General features: G+C 42.5%; 2 protein-coding genes across 3 annotated transcripts in view; one reads left to right on the top strand and one right to left on the bottom strand.

Moving 5' to 3' along the window:
- MED12L (mediator complex subunit 12L) overlaps window positions 1-17974 on the bottom strand; it is a 356828-nt gene that overhangs the window by 67147 nt on the left and 271707 nt on the right. The window contains exons 18-24 of the mRNA XM_066241720.1: window positions 13798-13916; window positions 11795-11938; window positions 10727-10890; window positions 7105-7236; window positions 3111-3338; window positions 1831-1972; window positions 136-256 (exon numbers count right to left, since the gene is read on the bottom strand). Of these exons, the coding sequence (XP_066097817.1) occupies window positions 136-256; window positions 1831-1972; window positions 3111-3338; window positions 7105-7236; window positions 10727-10890; window positions 11795-11938; window positions 13798-13916 (1050 nt within the window). The remainder of the gene's footprint in view (window positions 1-135; window positions 257-1830; window positions 1973-3110; window positions 3339-7104; window positions 7237-10726; window positions 10891-11794; window positions 11939-13797; window positions 13917-17974) is intronic.
- Window positions 1-17974, top strand: part of P2RY12 (purinergic receptor P2Y12) — a 53251-nt gene that overhangs the window by 20698 nt on the left and 14579 nt on the right. The window contains exon 2 of one of the 2 annotated variants that reach the window (XM_066241724.1): window positions 17187-17262. The exons of the other annotated variant lie outside the window; for it this stretch is intronic. The gene's annotated coding sequence lies outside the window, so the exon portion shown is untranslated. The remainder of the gene's footprint in view (window positions 1-17186; window positions 17263-17974) is intronic. 2 annotated transcript variants of the gene reach the window in all.

The following is a 17974-nucleotide window of genomic DNA, read 5'->3' as shown; positions in this document are numbered from 1 at the left end:
ACCTTTCCCTGGACACCACACCACTGCCCAAAGCACGGACCCTTAAATACCACTCTCACTGTGTTTTATCAGTTAGAAGCCATCCCACCAAATACCACAGCCGAGTATCAAGTGCCGCCCAGGACGCTACCTCACCTGCTGCGAGGAGAGAGGGCAGTGCCACGTGCTGCACGACGTCCTCCAGGGAGAAACACTGTCGTGCTATCAGAATAGCAATGAAAGTAGCTAATGAATCATGGAATGAAAGGTCACTCACCTTTAAGAAAAACATTGACATGTTTTAATACCTGACACCCTCTTAAGTAACAGCTAAGATTCATCTCTAAGAGAATGTGGGCGACACCACTAAGGTCTCAAGCCCCCAAGCGCGTCAAAGGACAGCGTATGGGGGTGACTATCCTCTAGGCCCGTTTCTACTTTGCGGGATGGAGACCGAGGCTAACCCACACCCCAATACTGTGAGAAGACACCGAGCTGTACCTGGGGTACGTGTGGTTGAAAAGGAAAACAGCAAAAGATACATACATACATCTCTAAAAGATGGTGGCAGAAATGAAACTTTTCTGCAAAATTCAGTATGGCCTGTCATTCTAGAGTCACCATTAGTAAGCCCCCCCCCAGAGGTCACACTAATTGCAGAACAAGCCTCTGTAATGTTTCTGCAGTTCTTTTCGGGGGTGACAAATAATGAGTCTTTAATATAATTAAGTTACTTTTAAAAAGGACTCTGACCATCTACAACTGACTCCTAAATTTTAAAAAGAAAGTGAGCAAAGAGGAAGAAAAGGCAATTCATTCATAGTAAAACCTCTATCTTTATAGATCTCACAAGACTTTGGCAGAAAAAACATTAATAACTAATAATAACAATAATGCTGATAAGAACACTCATACTAGCAGCCTTTGTATTAAGTTGTAGTACATGTCAGAGGCTCTGGTTAGCGATCCACAAGGATTCACACTATTATTAATTCCAGTTTTACAGATGAGCGAACAAAGCAGAGGTAAAGTGTAACAGAGACAAGTGAGAGGTTGAGGAACACTGTTAAAGATAAAAACACCCGCCCTGTCTGTCTAGACAAGCAGGACACAGGAGGAGTTCTATAAGTATAACATCTTAGGGAGTCATTGAATGGAGTAGGGAGGTCCAACTCAGCCTTGAGATATCAGGACCGGGAAGTTCATCTTCAACTGGGAGGTAGTTTTTGGTGTGTATAAAATTGTTCCAGATGTAAGATATGTTAACATACAACCTAGATTACACCAAGAAAGGACAGGCAAAAAATCTTCGAGATGGGCTTTTAAGAAGTTCCCATATCATGCATGCAACACGCTATTCGAGGCAATCTGTGATCTGTGATGGGCATTTCCTCATCACTTCCATCCACAGTCACTGAGCAAGACCGGACGCCCACTGAGTCTGAGCCTGGACTTGCTCACACAGCACTAGAGAGCCAATCACACTCTGGCGTACGCTTTTGGAGAGAGAAGGAAATGAGACTTTACATTTCTAATAAAAGGTTGAGTCAATTAAAAAAATTTTAAATATTTATTTATTTCTAATATGTTGATTTTAGAGAGAGAGAGAGAGGGAGAGAGAGAGAGGAACGGGTAAGAAAGGAGAGAGGGAGAGAGAGAGAGATATGGATTTGTTGTTCTACTTATTCATGCATTCATTGGTTGATTCTTGTATGTGCCCTGACCCGGGATCAATCCCACAACCATTGCCCATTGGGATGATGCTCTAACCAACTGAGCTAACCGGCCAGGGCCCTCGCTAACTAAACATTTAATTGTAGTTGAGTTTTTAAGTGAAAAAAGGACACTTACATCTACAGTGCAAAGTACATCATTAAACCCCCACACGTGATTGGAAGAACAACAGAGAGCCTTCAGAACTCCCAGCCACTCTGAGCTAAGAGCAGGGCAGCAGGCCGTCAGCTCGGAGGAGAAATTGGCTATGTCATTAATCCTAGAAAGAAGAAAAGGAATACACGTAGTAGAAAGTCAAAAAAAGAAATACTCACATGCGACATACCGTATCTCTCCATGTATAAGACGCACCATTTTCCAAAAAATTTGGGGTCTAAAACTGAGTGTGTCTTATACAGTGGTTGTGGCATTTCCAATGCCAGAGATGGAGCTGAGGACGAGGCAGTCTATGAAAGAGTGATTCATCATCAGACACAGATGAGGACAAGCTCATGGATGGGAGTTTTGACAGTGATGAGGAGTTGTATGAATTTTATGATGAATAAAACTTGAGTTCAATAACTTTATGTAATACATTTTGTTTCAAATTTCGAGCTCCAAAATTAAGGTGCATCTTAGACAAAGGGAAATATGGTACTTAATGAACACACGTTATCACACTCTCTATCATCAAACAAGTCATTCATTTCTTATACTCAAGGATATAATAAACACTCCCTTGACAAGTAACCTCGCAGAATCTGGAGCAGGGGGTAAAGGGAAACGACCTTCACTGTTTTCTACTGTGCAATGCTGGTGAGCAGCACACAGTCATCTTGACAGATGCCAGTTAGCCTACTTCCCCTTCTGTGAACAAATCTGACCTATCCAATCACCTTTTAAGACAGTGATTCTCAACCTTTCTAATGCCGTGACCCCGCAATCCAGTTCCTCATGTTGCAGTGACCCCAAACCAAAAAATAATTTTGGTGGCTACTTCATAACTGTAATTTTGCTACAGTTATGATTTGGAATGTAAATACCTGATATACATTATGTATTTTCCAATGGCTTTAGGCGACCCCGCCGTGGTCGCGACCCACAGGTTGAGAACCGCTGTTTTAAGAGCATAAAAAAAAAAATTAAAGAAACTGTATTTTATGTAGGCCTAGCTACAGTGTTTTCAAAATATAGGTAATTTGTTATTTGTAGTCTTACTGTACATGTTTTTGTCTCTTAGGTTAAGGAAATAACAGTGCAGAGCAGAGGTAGATTCAGGAATGGAAGAATACATACACACGTATAGACACATACACATACACACACCCCCTGTCAGTCAGGCAGTGACTAAGGACGTTCACTTCCAAGCAGCACCGAGCAGCTCCCGGGCCGGGGCCGAGCCCGGCAGCACCGCCCACCTGCCGGCGTCCTGGTGGCCCATGCACACATTCATGAGGGTGTTGCACACGAAGCTGTAGCGGTTGGCCGCGTTGTCGCCGAGGATCTTGCCCAGCACGGAGTAGTTGACGCTGCGGGCGGCCGGGTTCTCGATGAAATCCGTCATGAAGTCCGGGTCCCACCGCAGGTTCGAGTTGGCAGGCATCACGCTGTTGTATATGGTCTGCTTCACTTTTGAACAGGCACTACTGAGGTGACAAGACCAAGAGTTTAGAACAAAATGAGCATAACTAGAACGCCAGCTCACTTGAGGAGAGATGAAAGGGCAGCAACTGGGATGCGTTCCTAGAAAAGACTCACGATGTGAGTCCTTGGTCCCGATTTCTTAATGATGAGTGTTCAGCGCTGAGCACTGCGCCTCGAATGGAGCAGTTGGTCCATAAATAGTCGCTGAATGGGTTGAAGAACAGATCAACAATAAGACACTTGGTGACTAATCTTAATTACTTTCTACATCTTTTCTGTAGTTTATATGCTTCAAAAATAAAAAGAACTTACTAAGGCTTCTAATAACTGTCTCTGAAAAGTAGCTGCAAGTGTTATGACTTAAGAACAAAAAAGGAGCCCTGGCCGGAAAGCTCGGTTGGTTCGAGTGTCGCCCCGAAGCACAGAGGTTGCTAGTTCAGTCTCCGGTCTGGGCACCTACAGGAACAGATCAATGTTCCTGTCTGTCTCTCTCTTCTTTCCTCTCTCTCTAAAATTTAAAAAAAAGAAAGAAAGAAAGAAAGAAAGAAAGAAAGAAAGAAAGAAAGAAAGAAAGAAAGAAAGAAAAGGTTTAGACCAGTGTTTTTCAACTGCCGGTCCACGGAAGAATTAATCACCCCGGTGTGTATGATCCTACACAACCGGTCTGCAGATTGGCTGTTGACAAAGGCTGTTCTACATGATCATTCTTTCCAGGTGATTTATGTAAAGACTTCTTAGTGGTCACTGAGAAGGATACAAATTTGCAGTCTGGGCATGATCTGTTCGAAACGATGGACATTATATAGTCCTCAGTGCTTTTAAAACCTCCCTTTTTTCTGTCTTAACTACTCTGGCTAACTTCCTGCACAACTTTTCCTTCTTTATCACTTAGTAATAGTTCCTAATTTGTCTCAATTCTCCACTAATAATGAAACAAAAACAAATTGCTCTTCCCGGCTCCTCCGTAACACCACATCCCTGGTGTCCTCCACCTCTGAACAAACTTGAGTGCTCCATGAAACAAATGTCTGCAAACAGTGAAGCGTTATCCTATTTTATTCAACGTCCTACTTAGTCCTGCTTAACAAGCCGTTTATTCCCGTTCTTAGAAACCAAGAGAATGCTGCATTCCTTTCTTAATTTTCCTAAGATTCAGTCCCTATTTTTCTCTCAGTTTAGTGACTTCTGTTGAGGTGCTTCTCTGGCCTGCAGCCTGGACTGTGGAGTTTTTCTCTGTGGCTCACGGGAAGTCTCCTTACCCTTCATTCCTAGACTTCCTGTTTCATTTATTAACTCTTTCCAAGGGAGCTTCTGTGTTTCAATAAAAAGTGAGCTGCTACTTAGGTCAGTCTCAAATTCTCAACCATTCTCTGCCGCAGGCACATGTGGAATTAAGAAAATAACTCCAGAATTTTCCTTCTGAAATTGCATGTATCAGAAAAAAACCTGAGGGATTAGTGAAAGCAACACACTCAAGCCAGCCGAGAAGACGAATGTGCAGCTCTGAGTCTCATCATCCATTTACTCATGATGAGGAATGATCATCTGTTACTTCCTGGGGTGGCGGGAGGAGTAGTGATCTTGGTGGACACGGCCCGGCACAGCGATGGGCACACGTGGGGGCTCAGCAGTGGCAGGCGTGAACAGTGTGCTGTGACCCCACACATGCCTCTGGAACAGCCTTCCAGAAGGTGACTCAGATCTGATGATTACAACTGGCTCATCAGTGTGCTAACAGAAATCTCTCTGCATACCTAGCTGTTGTTTGACCACGTTTCCTCATCCCAGACTGCAAAGGAAGCCTGACTCCCAGGTTTCCAGGGACAGCGGCATCTCTCTCCCACTTCTGTGGTCGAGGGCCCCATGTGGCCCTGCAGTGCATTGTGGGGCTCCTGGATCCCCACACATCCTGGGTACATGGCTTGAACTAAGTCAGGTAACATACTTGCACTACCCTGCAGGACCAGTAGGGGTCACACAGGCTCCTGGGGCTTTCTTGGCAAATCTGCTATTAAGCCCAGGGCTGTTGCATAAACTGAATGTGTATGAGAAAGCTCTCTGAAAACCATAAACTGAAACTGAAAGCTCTCTGTAAAGAGACAGCAGAATGAATACAGGGCATTCTTACTATTATTACATCATTTCTGGGGAAAGATGTTTCCTAAGACTCACTCAAATGCTCTATAAAGGGTCATTTTGAAAGCTCACTCATTTCATAAAGACATACTTTCACCATTTCCCCTTATCAATACCATTATATCTATCATGATATTTTTTGTATGTTACTGTTATGCAATAGATGTTTTTTGCAGTGCCTACAATGGGCCAGACACTCTTCCAGGCACCGGGTTACAGCAGTAAAGAAAACAGAAAAAGCTTCTACTTTTGTGAAGCTTACGTTCTGGGAAGAAGAGACATTATAAATACATCTATAATGGACTGCGGTTAGCAAGTGTGAAGGCTCAAAGAATGACAGAGAGTAGGGGAAGGGGATGCTATTTAAAATAGGGTGGCCAGGGAGAGAAAGCTGTGAATGAACTTGGAAGTGAGCGTGCAAATAATGAAAAACACACGAGAGAGGTGACAGCAAGAGCAAAACCCCCGAGACGGGTGCCCGGAGTGTCAGGACCAGGCAGGAGGTCCGCACTGTTGGGATGGAGCAGAGGGAAAGGCAGAGAAGAGGAAATCAGATCCAGTAGATCTTGAAGGCTAGGGAAGTTCTTTGGGGAATTTTTCTTTTATTGATTTGAAAGAGAGAATGACAGGAAGGGAGAGAGAGAGGAGGAGACAGATGAGAAGTATCAACTTGTAGTTGTATCACTGCAGTTGTTCAGATTGCTTCTCATACGTGCTTTGATGGGGGGTGAGGGAGAGGGGCTCCAGGAGAGCCAGTGACCCCTTGCTCAAGCCAGCGACCTTTGGGCTTAAACCAGTGACCTGCGGTCAAGCCGATGACCTGGGGGAACCGAGGACTTCAGCGTTCCAGGTCAACGCTCTATCCACTGTGCCACCAGTGGTCAGGCAGGGCTCTAGGGATCTTTATTCTAAGTTTATGAGAAGCCACTGGAAAACTGCATTATTCTTGTTTTAAATGGATGACTTTAGTAGATATGTTGATAATCTGCTCCACAGAGTCAAGGAGACAAACACAGACACCAGGGAGGAGATCCCCACTGTAGTCTAACAAGAGATGTCCACAGCGGAGCAGGGGAGAGTGGGCGGAGCCTAGATATACCTGGAGGGAGAGCTAACGGGATTGACAACCCACCTGGATGCTAGATACAGGGGAGCAAGGAAAAGTGCCACTGGCCACGCTCTCCTTACCTCCTCCTACTTCTACGTTCATTTTGCCAGCTAGTACTGCCTCCTACAATTAAACATCTAAGTTTCCTCAAAACAGCATGAAATAGAGTATGTATTGTCCAGCAACTGTCGACCTGTGGGGGCGGCAAGTGCTAAGATGCGGAGGACGGCAGGGAGTCAGCGTCCCGCCGGAAACAGGTGGGCAGGGCGACGGGGACGCAGAGCAGGTGAGCAGGCGCAGAACAGAGCGTGCTCGCTCCAGGGTATCTCACAGCCGCAGCCACAGCTGCTGCACATGCGCAGTAATGGGCATGGAGCAGTGTAGCTACAAGGAAAGGTAACTCAGGGAACCCTGGCCGAGAGAATAATGATTCACTCTCTTTATGAAAACGGGACGACAGTGTTGGGTCAGTCACAAACACACACAGGCATAATCCTCCTGCTCTTTTGATTTCTTCTACCCACCTGAAGAGGTCTCCGAATTTACTTCTGAGGTGGCTACAGGACACGTAGAGGTCATAGAGGTAGGCTAGGATGCATCTCTCAGGAGAAGAGCATTCCGAGGGGTTCACGACATGCTTTACCACCCCACATAGCCTGCGGAGGAAGAGAGAGACAGCGAGAGGCTCACTGGCTGATACAAGGGTCGCTGACCGACTCTTCTACCGCAAGAATACATCCACTTATTACTCACGTAAGAAAAAAGATATCAGATTGTTGGACAATGATCATTATAGCAATAGTAAATAATTGAGTAAAATATTAATCTGTGATGCTATTAAAATACTAGATTAAAAAAAAATCTTCAAAAATGCCATTAACAAGAAACAATAAAAATTCCTCCATACAGAAGATAGAGATGGTGAATATATCAATTAAGGTGTGACTAGGTACAGAGTCTCTCTTCAGTAAAAAGATTCACAGCTTCAGGGAATTGTCAAAGATTCCCCAAATCTGCTTCTGTGTGAAGTAGCAATTCTTAATCAGTAAATCTTGGAAATCCACTTTTTAAAACATGAGCTGGTTCTCACGTAAACCTGGTGAATTCACAGTCTGAGGTCACATCCCCCTCATTTATCCAAACTAGAAACAAATTTATTTTAGTTTAGCTTACAGAAGACTGTACCCTCCCCCCCTTGTAATGACATTCCCTAGAAGTCTTTCGATTAAAAAGAACCATTCATACCACAAACTGTGCCATTTTCCTCAAACTGTAACGATGTTCTCTTTGGCCACACTTCATACAATACAAAAATTCATACAGCCAGAAGAAAAAGAATGCTCCAGCCACCTACTCTACCTACTTGTACGTCTGGTTCCACTGTCATCTTGTATTGCTACAGGTTCAGCCTACAATGGTGTTATAGACGGCTCAGGTTATCAAAGCCAAAAACGGGCTTTTAAAAATCATCTGATTCATCTTCTCCATTTTACAAAGAGGGGTCAAAGGCTCAGAAAGGTCAAGTAACCTGCTCACAGGCACAGAGCTAGCTCATAGCAGCTCTAAGAGGAGACTTAGGTCTCCGTACTCCCAGGCCAGAGCTCACTCCACTATTCAGGGGACACGGCAAAGCCAGAGGGAGCCTAGGATGTCAAGGCCAGGAAGGAGACACAAAACCAGAAGTGGAACTCGGGAGAGTGTGTGAGGGAGTGGCTATGCGGCATCCCAAATCCTGTGAAATTGCATCAGCAGATGAGGCCACCAGGAAGCAGGTAAAGCTGTCAATTATTGAATTACAGCAAAAGTGTCACTCAATTACCCAAAAAGGATTCAACTGGTTAACTACTATATATAAACAGAAAAAAAATTCCAGACATAGCCTAAACCACAAAGAATTATTTTATAAATAAACATTTACTAAGAATGTGTTAGGCATCCACTGTATAATAGTTGATGTCTCAATTTTTTTCACTTGCTACAGGTAAGAAAAACATTTTACATTGAGATCTAGTATATTCACTCATACAAGTACAGAAAAAATAATAGTTTGGGTAAAATAGTTACCCCTACTATGTACAATAAAGTAAAAATATAATAAATTTAATATGAAATATGATTTTATCAACATTTAATAAAAAACAAATTTAAAATGTCAAAATAAATAATACTGAAATTTCAAAATAAAAACAAAATACTTGTTGGACATTGGCCAGATGGCTCAGTGGTAGAGCATCAGCCTGGAGTGTGGAAGTCCTGGGCTTGATTCCCAGTCAGGGCACACAGGAGAAGTGTCCATCTACTCCCCCCCCACTCCCCCTCTTGCTTCTCTCTCTCTCTCTCTCTCTCTCTCTTTCTCTCTCTCGGTCTCTCTCCCCCCTCCTGCAGCCATAGCTCAATTGGAGTGAGTTGGCCCCAGGTACTGGGGATGCCTCCATGGCTTCAACATCAGCCGCGAAGGAGAGCTTAGTTGCTGAGCAACAGAGCAATGCCCCAGATAGGCAGAGCATCGCCCCCTAGTGAGCTTGCCAGGCGGAACCCGTTCAGGGTGCCTGGGGGAGTCTGTCTCCCCTCCTCTCACTGACTTAAAAAAAATACTTGTCAAAACCTACTCTATTCATTTCATGATCAACTAATCGCATTCCATGCGATTTAAAAAGTATGGCATAAAGACTATACTTTCAGGGATCATTTCTATAGTTTGTTAAAAAGTATGGCATAAATTAAATTATATGAATGAGCTCCTAGTTTAAAAGCCCTTTAGCAATCTGGGAAATTTATTTATCTGTGTGATGTTGGGTATAACAGTTCACCAAACACTTCCTGAGTTTCAGTTTCCTGACTTGTAAAATGGTGTTAATTATTCAACCTTACAGGATAGTTAAGGGTGACTAAACAGTCTTCTACTTCCTGAATTCTAACCTGTTCATTTTCTCACATTTAAAACTGTCTGGAATATTTCAGATTTCACTTAATAATCTATGAGTACAATTAATGTGATAGAATTTCCTTTCCAAAAAGCTGCTGGTAAATGGTGTCACTGTAGCACAGAGTACAAACTGACTGCAGGGACTAGGTCACAAACAGGAGTACTGTGGAGCCAAAGAGGCCCAGGCTGCTTCTGAGGGTAGGAGGAAAGTGGAAAAAAAAGAAAACAAGTTGTTGTTTTTTAGTTACTATAAAGCCTAGAAGAGGAGTAAAAGGAGCTTAGTATAGTGTTTGTTGAGCTCATTCTACTTCTCTGGTCCCTGTAGCCTCAGCCTCTGTGGGGATGGTAGTAGATACCTGTTTAGCCCACTGGTAGTCGCAGAGAAAACCTAAGCCCACAATCCACACAAACCAAAAAAGACTAAGAATCAAGAAAGTCACTTGTTCTAGATTGTCTTATCAAAGACAGTGTGATTAACTTTAAAAAAGGAAGGTACAGAAGTAAATCTCTAAGATGACAGTGCACGCCAAGCTTCCTTGGCGTTGGAGTCTGTGAGAATGCACTGAAATGACATGGACAGAAGGAGCTGTCCCCTGTGCACCACTGCCCTGATGCTGGGCAGCACAGGTGGCCAGGGGGCTAAGAACAAAAAGCTTCTATCTGTAGAAACTAGGGGGAGGGGAGGAAGGCAGGAAGAAAGGGAGAAAGGAATCTCACTTTAATAAAAGAGTTTACTTGTTTCATGCATAGAACTCCTTCTGTGGTATATGTTTTCTTGCAAAAGTACTCGTCAATTACTATATTTCCCCATGTATAAGACGCTCCCATGTATAAGATGCATCTTAATTTTGGGGCCTGAAATTTGGAAAAAAATGTATTGCATAAAGTTATGGAACTCAAGTTTTATTCATCATAAAATTCAAACAGTCAAAACTCCCATCCATTAGCTTGTCCTCCTCTGTCTGATGACGAATCACTGTCTTCACAGACTGCCTGGTCCTGTGAAGTTCCATCGATGGCATTGGAAATGCCACAGCCACTGTTTGAGATTCACCCAGTTTTAGACCCCAAATTTTCTGAAAATGGGTGCGTTATGTACAAGGGGAAATACGGTATGTCATACTGGTCTACTGAAATAAGTATCAGTACCATTTTTTCTCTTCATCGTGAATTGTATATAATAGGATGTGAAACACAATAAGGTCGTTGCAGATACCCACCCTTCAAACACCTGGGCTGTCTGGTCGGGACTGAGGATCAGACAGCTGTGGTAGCGTCTGAGCACGGCCACGATGCAGACGCAGAGCCCTGTGGTGTAGCTGCCCGCCAGGCTGGACGACTTCAGCAGCAGCTCGGCCTCCACAACACTCAGCTCGTTGAGCAGCTGCGAGAGAAAAGACAGAGTGAAAATGCAGCTGCCAAAGCAAACAGGAAACATTTAAAAAAAAACAAAACCCATGCATATATGGAGTCATTCTACTAATACTTGATCTTGCCCCTTATCCTGCCCTGGGACCTACACATATACAACAAGTCTCAGAAAACACATCCCAGTGAATTAAAATGGTTTTGGGGTTTTTTTGGTCTTTAAACCTTTACCATGTTACAGAGTTCTCTCCGTAGAGACATCCTGGTAGATGCAAGCAGAAAGTACCCAATATTGAAATAGTCACCAAAACTTTATGAAGGCCCGAAGTTCTAGACTGATCAATTCCAGAAAACATCCACCTCTCACACTTTTATTCTCCTTTTCCTCTTCTTTTTAATAAAACAGATTACTAATCATTATTTTCTTATTATTAACAAAGCTAACACCTCCAACAGAATAAGAAATAGAAACCAACTTCCATTTCTATTTACTAATAACATCAGTTTACAAAGAAACTCAAGCATATACATACAAAATATAGAACAAATCAAATTATGAGATTTCATTTTTTTGCTACTAATCTAATATATAGTTTTTTATATATGTATGTATATGTGTATGTATAATATATATATTATAAACAGCAAATGAACTTTCACTTTTCCCTAAGCAAAGTAACAAAAGACAAAAGAATACCCTCAAAACACTCATATTTTTAAATGACTATTATATACTCTAGGACAGTACTATAATTATTTAAGTGAAGACTGTGAACATAGCTGCAATTAAAATGCTAGCCGAATACTGTTGACTCAGAATGTTGCAATCGTTCAGAAATGCACTGAGCGGCCGTTTTACACCGTAGGGTGCCTGGCAGGCTCCCTTTCCTAACAGGGAGAGAAGCAGGTCCCCTTGGCACCTGTATTGCGAAGTCGATCAGCCCACTGATGTTCAGGGCCGGCTCCATGAGGTCAAAGGTGAGCTGAACGTGGTGCGCCAGCGGCAGGTGATAGGACGTCCCGGACGCAAAGCTTGTGATCTGCTCCAGCACGTTGTTGGAGATCTGTGCGAGCCAAGGACAGGGACTGTGAGACCAGTGTTCAAACTAATTTTTACTCACTAAATTGTTTCAACTATTTTTTAAGATATTTGAATTTATATGTGATTCACTTTGAAAGTTTTTTTGTTTTTTCCAGTTATTCTTTTTAAAAATTTATTTAAAAAATTAAGTTTAACAAGGTGACACTGATTAATAATAGTACACAAGTTTCAGGTAAATGTTTCTATAGCATTTGAACTGTTGATTGTGTTGTGTGCCTGTCATCCAAAGTCAAATCATTTTCCATCACCATGTCCCTCTCTACCCCCGCCCACGGCCCTTCCAACTGGTAACCACTTCACTTTATCTATGTCCAGAGGTCTTCATTTTCATATCCCACCCATGTGTTAAATCATACAGTTCTTAGCTTTTTCTGATTTACTTATTTCACTCAGTACAGTGTTCTCAAGGTCTACCCATGTCATCACAGATGGCACAATGCCATCATTTCTTACAGCTGAGTAGTATTCCACTGTATATATGTGCCACTTCTTCTTTATCTAGTATTCTCTCAAGGGACACTTTGGTGTTTCCATGTCTTGGCCACTGTGAATAATGATGTGATGAACATGAAGTGCATGTGCCTTTAAGTACCAACGTTTTTTAGTTTGGGGGGTAGGGAATGCTGGGTCATATGGTAGTTCTATTCTTAATTTTTTGAGGAACCACCATACTTTCTTCCATAGTGGTTGTACTACTTTGCATTCCCACCAGCAGTGAATGAGGGTTCTTTTTTCTCCACAGCCTCTCCAACACTTGCTATTACCTGTCTTGTTGATAATAGCCCATCTAACAGTGTGAGGTGGTATCTCATTGTAGTTTTGATTTGCATTTCTTGAATAGCTAGCAAAGATGAGCATCTTTTCATATATCTGTTGGCCATTTGTATGTCTTCTTGGGAGAAGTGTCTGGTCAGCCCCTCTCCCCACTTTTTTAAAAAGATTTTATTTTTATTGGTTTTACAGAGAGGGGGCACAGGGAACAAGAAGTAGCTGCTTCACTCTAGCTATTCACTGGTTGATTTTTATATGTGCCTTGGCTGGGAAAGCCCAGGGCTCTGAACCAGCAACCTCAGCGTTCCAGGTCGACACCTTGTCCACTGCCCAGGGTTCTGAACCCGCGACCTCAGCGTCCCAGGCCGACACCTTGTCCACTGCCCAGGGCTCTGAACCCGCGACCTCAGCGTTCCAGGTCGACACCTTGTCCACTGCCCAGGGTTCTGAACCCGCGACCTCAGCGTCCCAGGCCGACACCTTATCCACTTGCGCCACCACAGGTCAGGCTCTTTGCCTCATTTTTTATTGGGTCGTTTCAAGCATATTTATACAGAAACCAAAACCATGGGAAAACTGACTTTCTTACTACAACTATGATTTGAAGAAATAAGCCAAGTTGTCATTAAGATCTAGACCTAACTATCCTAAAGGTAGAACAATTATAAGTATTAATTTCCAGATAATATCTATTTGAATATCAATGCATTTGTAAAATAGAACAGATATTTGTATAGTATTTTATTTGTCATCAAAAGATTCATCCCTTTTAATACCAATGTTGGACCATAATGTAATCACATAAGTATTGCATTAGGGATACTTAAATAATGTTGATTATTACCATAAGGTAAAAATATTTTCATAATAAAAGTTCATTCTTCTGAGGAAGACAACTGGATGCTTGAACAGAACTAGTCAATAGTTTGAGATGCTTCCAAATATGTCTAAAAAACATATTTCTAAAACCAAGGCCGGAAACATACATTGCATAAAAGGTTTTTAAGGAAATATATCCTAAATGTATAACAAACAGCTTTAAATGGCTACCTGAGACGTTACTTGATGCTGATCAAAATAGGACAGGAGCTGCAGCTTGTTGAACACCGTCTCCAGCGTTGGGAACGCTTCCTGTTTGCTCTTCCTGGCTTTCTGTCCTTCGTCTCCAGCTAGGAAACACACAGCAAACACATTATTTTCCATTCAACAGAAGCTCTTGACTTTCCAGTGTTACCGTGTTTATTGAAATATAACAAACATATGAAAAAGTGCACAAACTCTACGAATTCCTACAAAATCAGTACACTTAAGTGATGAAACTCAAATCACTAACTCACACGTCAGCCCCCGGGACTGCGTGAGGCCCCCTCCGGTCACTCCTCCCTCCCCGGGGAACAAGTTAGAAGCCTATCGCCAGCTAGGAACCTGGTACAAATAGATCCACACAATATCTGCATCTAATCTCTGGGCTTTCCCTCAACAATGTGTTTCTGAGATTAATCCATATCACTGCAATTTTCATTTGTCCTAAAAATGAGTAATTCTCACTTTTGTACAGTATTCCAATGTTCGACCAAATCGTCATTTATCTCTTTATTACAGTGAGTGGTTTTTAGGTTTGGGCTGCTATGAGAAGCACCTCCGTGAACATTTCTAACGAACTCACTTTTGAAATAGAATTATCTCAACAATGAAAAGGGGGGAAAATCACCCAGGCTCATTGTGATGGAATAGGAAGCTTCACCGGCATCCTCAGGAGACTAACTATCCTATTTTCCCCAATTTAATGTGTAAAAAAAAAAAAGAAAAGAAAAGAAGAAAAAAAGAAATCCACAGGATTCCTAACTTTTTCCGGGGTGAAAAGAATGAAACTGCCCCACATTAACGGGGAAGTGCTACACATCAATTAAGAATGGAGAAGTTTGAAAATAAATAAATAAAATATTTGTTTTAGAAATACTGCTACCTCAGAGGGACTCCTGTTTTTCCAAAGAGTTTAAAGAAGGACATTCAAAAGTTATTAGATCCTGTTTTCAAATATTTCTTAATGCATGTATTTACAAAGACAAATCAAAAACACAAAGGAAAGGCTGGATTAAACGATCTCTAAGGCCATTTCCAGCACCACGATTCTAAGAGGTCAAAGGTGATGCGACGAGAGCAGTACCACTCACGCCCCCCCCCTTCCACCTGCCCCCCCTTCCCTCTGGTCATCACCACACTGTCTCGTCTCTGAGGTTATTTTTGTTTGTTTGAATGTTCTCGCCTAATCCCTCACATCTTATTTGGAAAAGTTTAATTTCAGAGAACAAAGAGGTTATTACACATCTCTATTAAAGATACAAGAAAGAGTTCCCTGAACTCAAAAAGATTTTGTTAATGCCAAATGTAATGGTGTTAAAAAGTAACATTAGAAGAAAGGATACTTCTCTTTCAACAATAAGCAATTATAGTTGAAGCCCTCACCACCACCCCCTCCCCCCTAAAAAACCCAGGCTGTGCTGTCTTCATTTCCTAAAAAAACAAACTACAGTGACCTAGAGACCAGAGTCAATCAGAATCAAAGATGTTGAGCAACATAAGATACAAGACTGTACCACTTTTATCCAATAACACCAAGGATAACACAAAGAACGGGAACTAAGTTCATCAAACCTACTTATTTTTCAATATATATTCTAAAAGTTAAAAATTAAGCGTGGACTTTTGCCTTCAATATAGCTGCTCACATGTCATGAGCATATTTAAAATATCTAGGTTTTCAAATTTCCATTTACTAATAATAACATCGCTGATCCGAGGCTAAGAGCTTATATCAACAGCCCTGAGTACAATGTGCTTCAAAACAGAAGCTAACATAATTATTTAGTCCTTCCTAGGACCAAAGTAAAAACACAAACAAAAATAACAGATATGAGGAAGTAGATTCCTCATGAGAACTCACAAATGCATCTTTTTTGGTGTGTTTGTTTATGCTAATAGGCTCTATTTACTTACATATAACTAACTTCTTAAAATCTCTTATAAAAAAGATGCAATTGATTCCTGGCAATTTATATTTACTTTCAAAGAAAAATATAAAAATAAGAGGTGGTTCTTAATGGAATACTTTAATGATAGGTGAATAACAATAATCATAATTTTCCTCATCTGTTTATGTTAATTTGCTTTCATAATACATATTATTCTTTAGTTGCTTAATTTTGCTTGTGCTTTTTAAAATTTTTTTGAAATCTTTAAATCCGAGATGTTTTGGCCTTCTACTTTCATAAACTTCAGGAATATTTCCAAAAGACATGCCATTGAAAACCAAAGATGTAAATGTAGAATAGGAAATGTCGTATAAGCTTTAGGTTATAAATACTCCTCGGTAAGATTGGTTGCTATGAGAACACCTTTAACGAGTTCCTCAAAATCATATTTTTGCCCTGGCTGGTTGGCTCAGTGGCAGAGTGTTGGCCCAGTGTGTGCCAGTCCCAGGTTCGACTTACAGCCAGGGCACACAGGAGAAGCACCCACCTGCTTCTCCACCCTTCCCCCTCTCCTTTCTCTCTGTCTCTCTCTTCCTCTCCCGCAGCCAAGGCTCCATTGGAGCAAAGTTGGCCCCGGGCACTGAGGATGGCTCCATGGGCTCCACCTCATGTGCTAGAATGGCTTCCGCTGCAATGGAGCAACACCCCAGATGGGCAGAACATTGCCCACTAGTGGGCATGCTGAGTGGATCCAGGTCAGATGCATGCGGGAGTCTGTCTCTCTGCCTCCCTGTTTCTCACTTCAGAAAAATACAGACACATACACACAAAAAAATATTTTTATATGGAGCCAGAAATCACACACATGCTTCCACAAGCTCTGTTTTCCTGCCTTACCAGTCCTCATTTTTGGCAACAAGAGGGGGCAAGTTTCCATTAATCTGAAGGATAGTTAGCCAGCTAAGGTGAGCACACTAGGTTTTAAGTAGAGACTACATGTAGACTATCAGAAGGCAAGCCAACTCCATCCCCAGATTAAAATATTTCTGGTTGAGGAATTTTATCTAAAATGAGGGAAAGACAAAAGCCCCCTCTGAAGATGCCTCTTGACAGAGGTGTTTCTATTACTGATACCTCAAAATGCAGCATGGAACCACAGTTTTGTGAGTTCATGAGCAAGACGTGCCTATTTAGAGACTGACAAAGATAGCACAGACTCTGGTCTGGCCCTGGAAACACCTTGTGCAGGAAGGAAGTCGGCTCAACAGAAAAGTCGTCGTATTGCTTCCTTCCTCTTTGCAACTCTCAGTCTCTGAAAACCATCAATTCCACGAGACCTGAAAGACTCTCTAAAATTAATTTAGAGTTAAAAAACTGTTATTACTGAACCTTTTAGAGGAGAGTGTGTCCACCCTCTTTTCAAGAATACAAGAAGTGAGTCCAACCGTTTCTGCTCTCTCCTTGCAGGGCGTCTACATGAGACCCACTGCAGAGGACGGGGCGACCGCTTTCCCCAGAGCAGCTCCGTCCTCCCCAGGCTCAGGTAACAACAGGCCAACAGCAGCAGGGTTTCATCTCCCTCTCAGGACTCCGGAGGCCTCCCGCAGGGCGCTGGTGGCCTGTGAGGTCCTTAACTTGCAGCAGGAGGGAGTTAGGGTATGTGATGCAAACCACAGGGAGGTGACTTTTCTACTGTGTGTGCTCTCAGGATTAACCTGCCCTGCACACACCCACACATCACATCAGAGCGAAGCCTGTTGCCCTTGCGCCTTGCCACCTGCGCCCCTCTACGGACAGAGGAGGGGGGCTGTCCGCACAGGTTCTATCTCTGCTTTCCTGCGGGGAAGATCTAGCAATTCACCCAGTAATCCATCCGGTGAAGGCCTACCGGGCCCCTGCGGGGAGGTTCCTACCGGAGTGTTTAGTGTGCACTGAACAACAAAGTGGGCTTCCTAGAGGGGCCGACCCCGTGCACAGGAAGTGTGGTGTGTGCAGAGGGAAGGTGCAAACTTCTCCTCCTTGATATAATGCAAGTACTAGAGAAATAAAACATCGCTGGTGGTGGTGGTGTATATATAATGATATCATAGTTTGAATCATATGACTGCTTAATAAAGTAAACAAATCTTGAAAAGAGTAATTAGGCAAATGTGAAGTGGATAATTACGAAATTTCAATTATGCAATGTGGTGACCTAATAAGAAGGCCTGGCTTCACTGTACCAACTATGTCGAGAACCAGGGAAAGAGCACTCA

This window comes from Saccopteryx bilineata, chromosome 8 (genome assembly GCF_036850765.1).
Source record: "Saccopteryx bilineata isolate mSacBil1 chromosome 8, mSacBil1_pri_phased_curated, whole genome shotgun sequence".
Lineage (NCBI taxonomy): Eukaryota > Metazoa > Chordata > Mammalia > Chiroptera > Emballonuridae > Saccopteryx > Saccopteryx bilineata.
The sequence above is the reverse complement of the archived record's forward strand: the minus strand, read 5'-3'. Positions and strand labels throughout refer to the sequence as shown.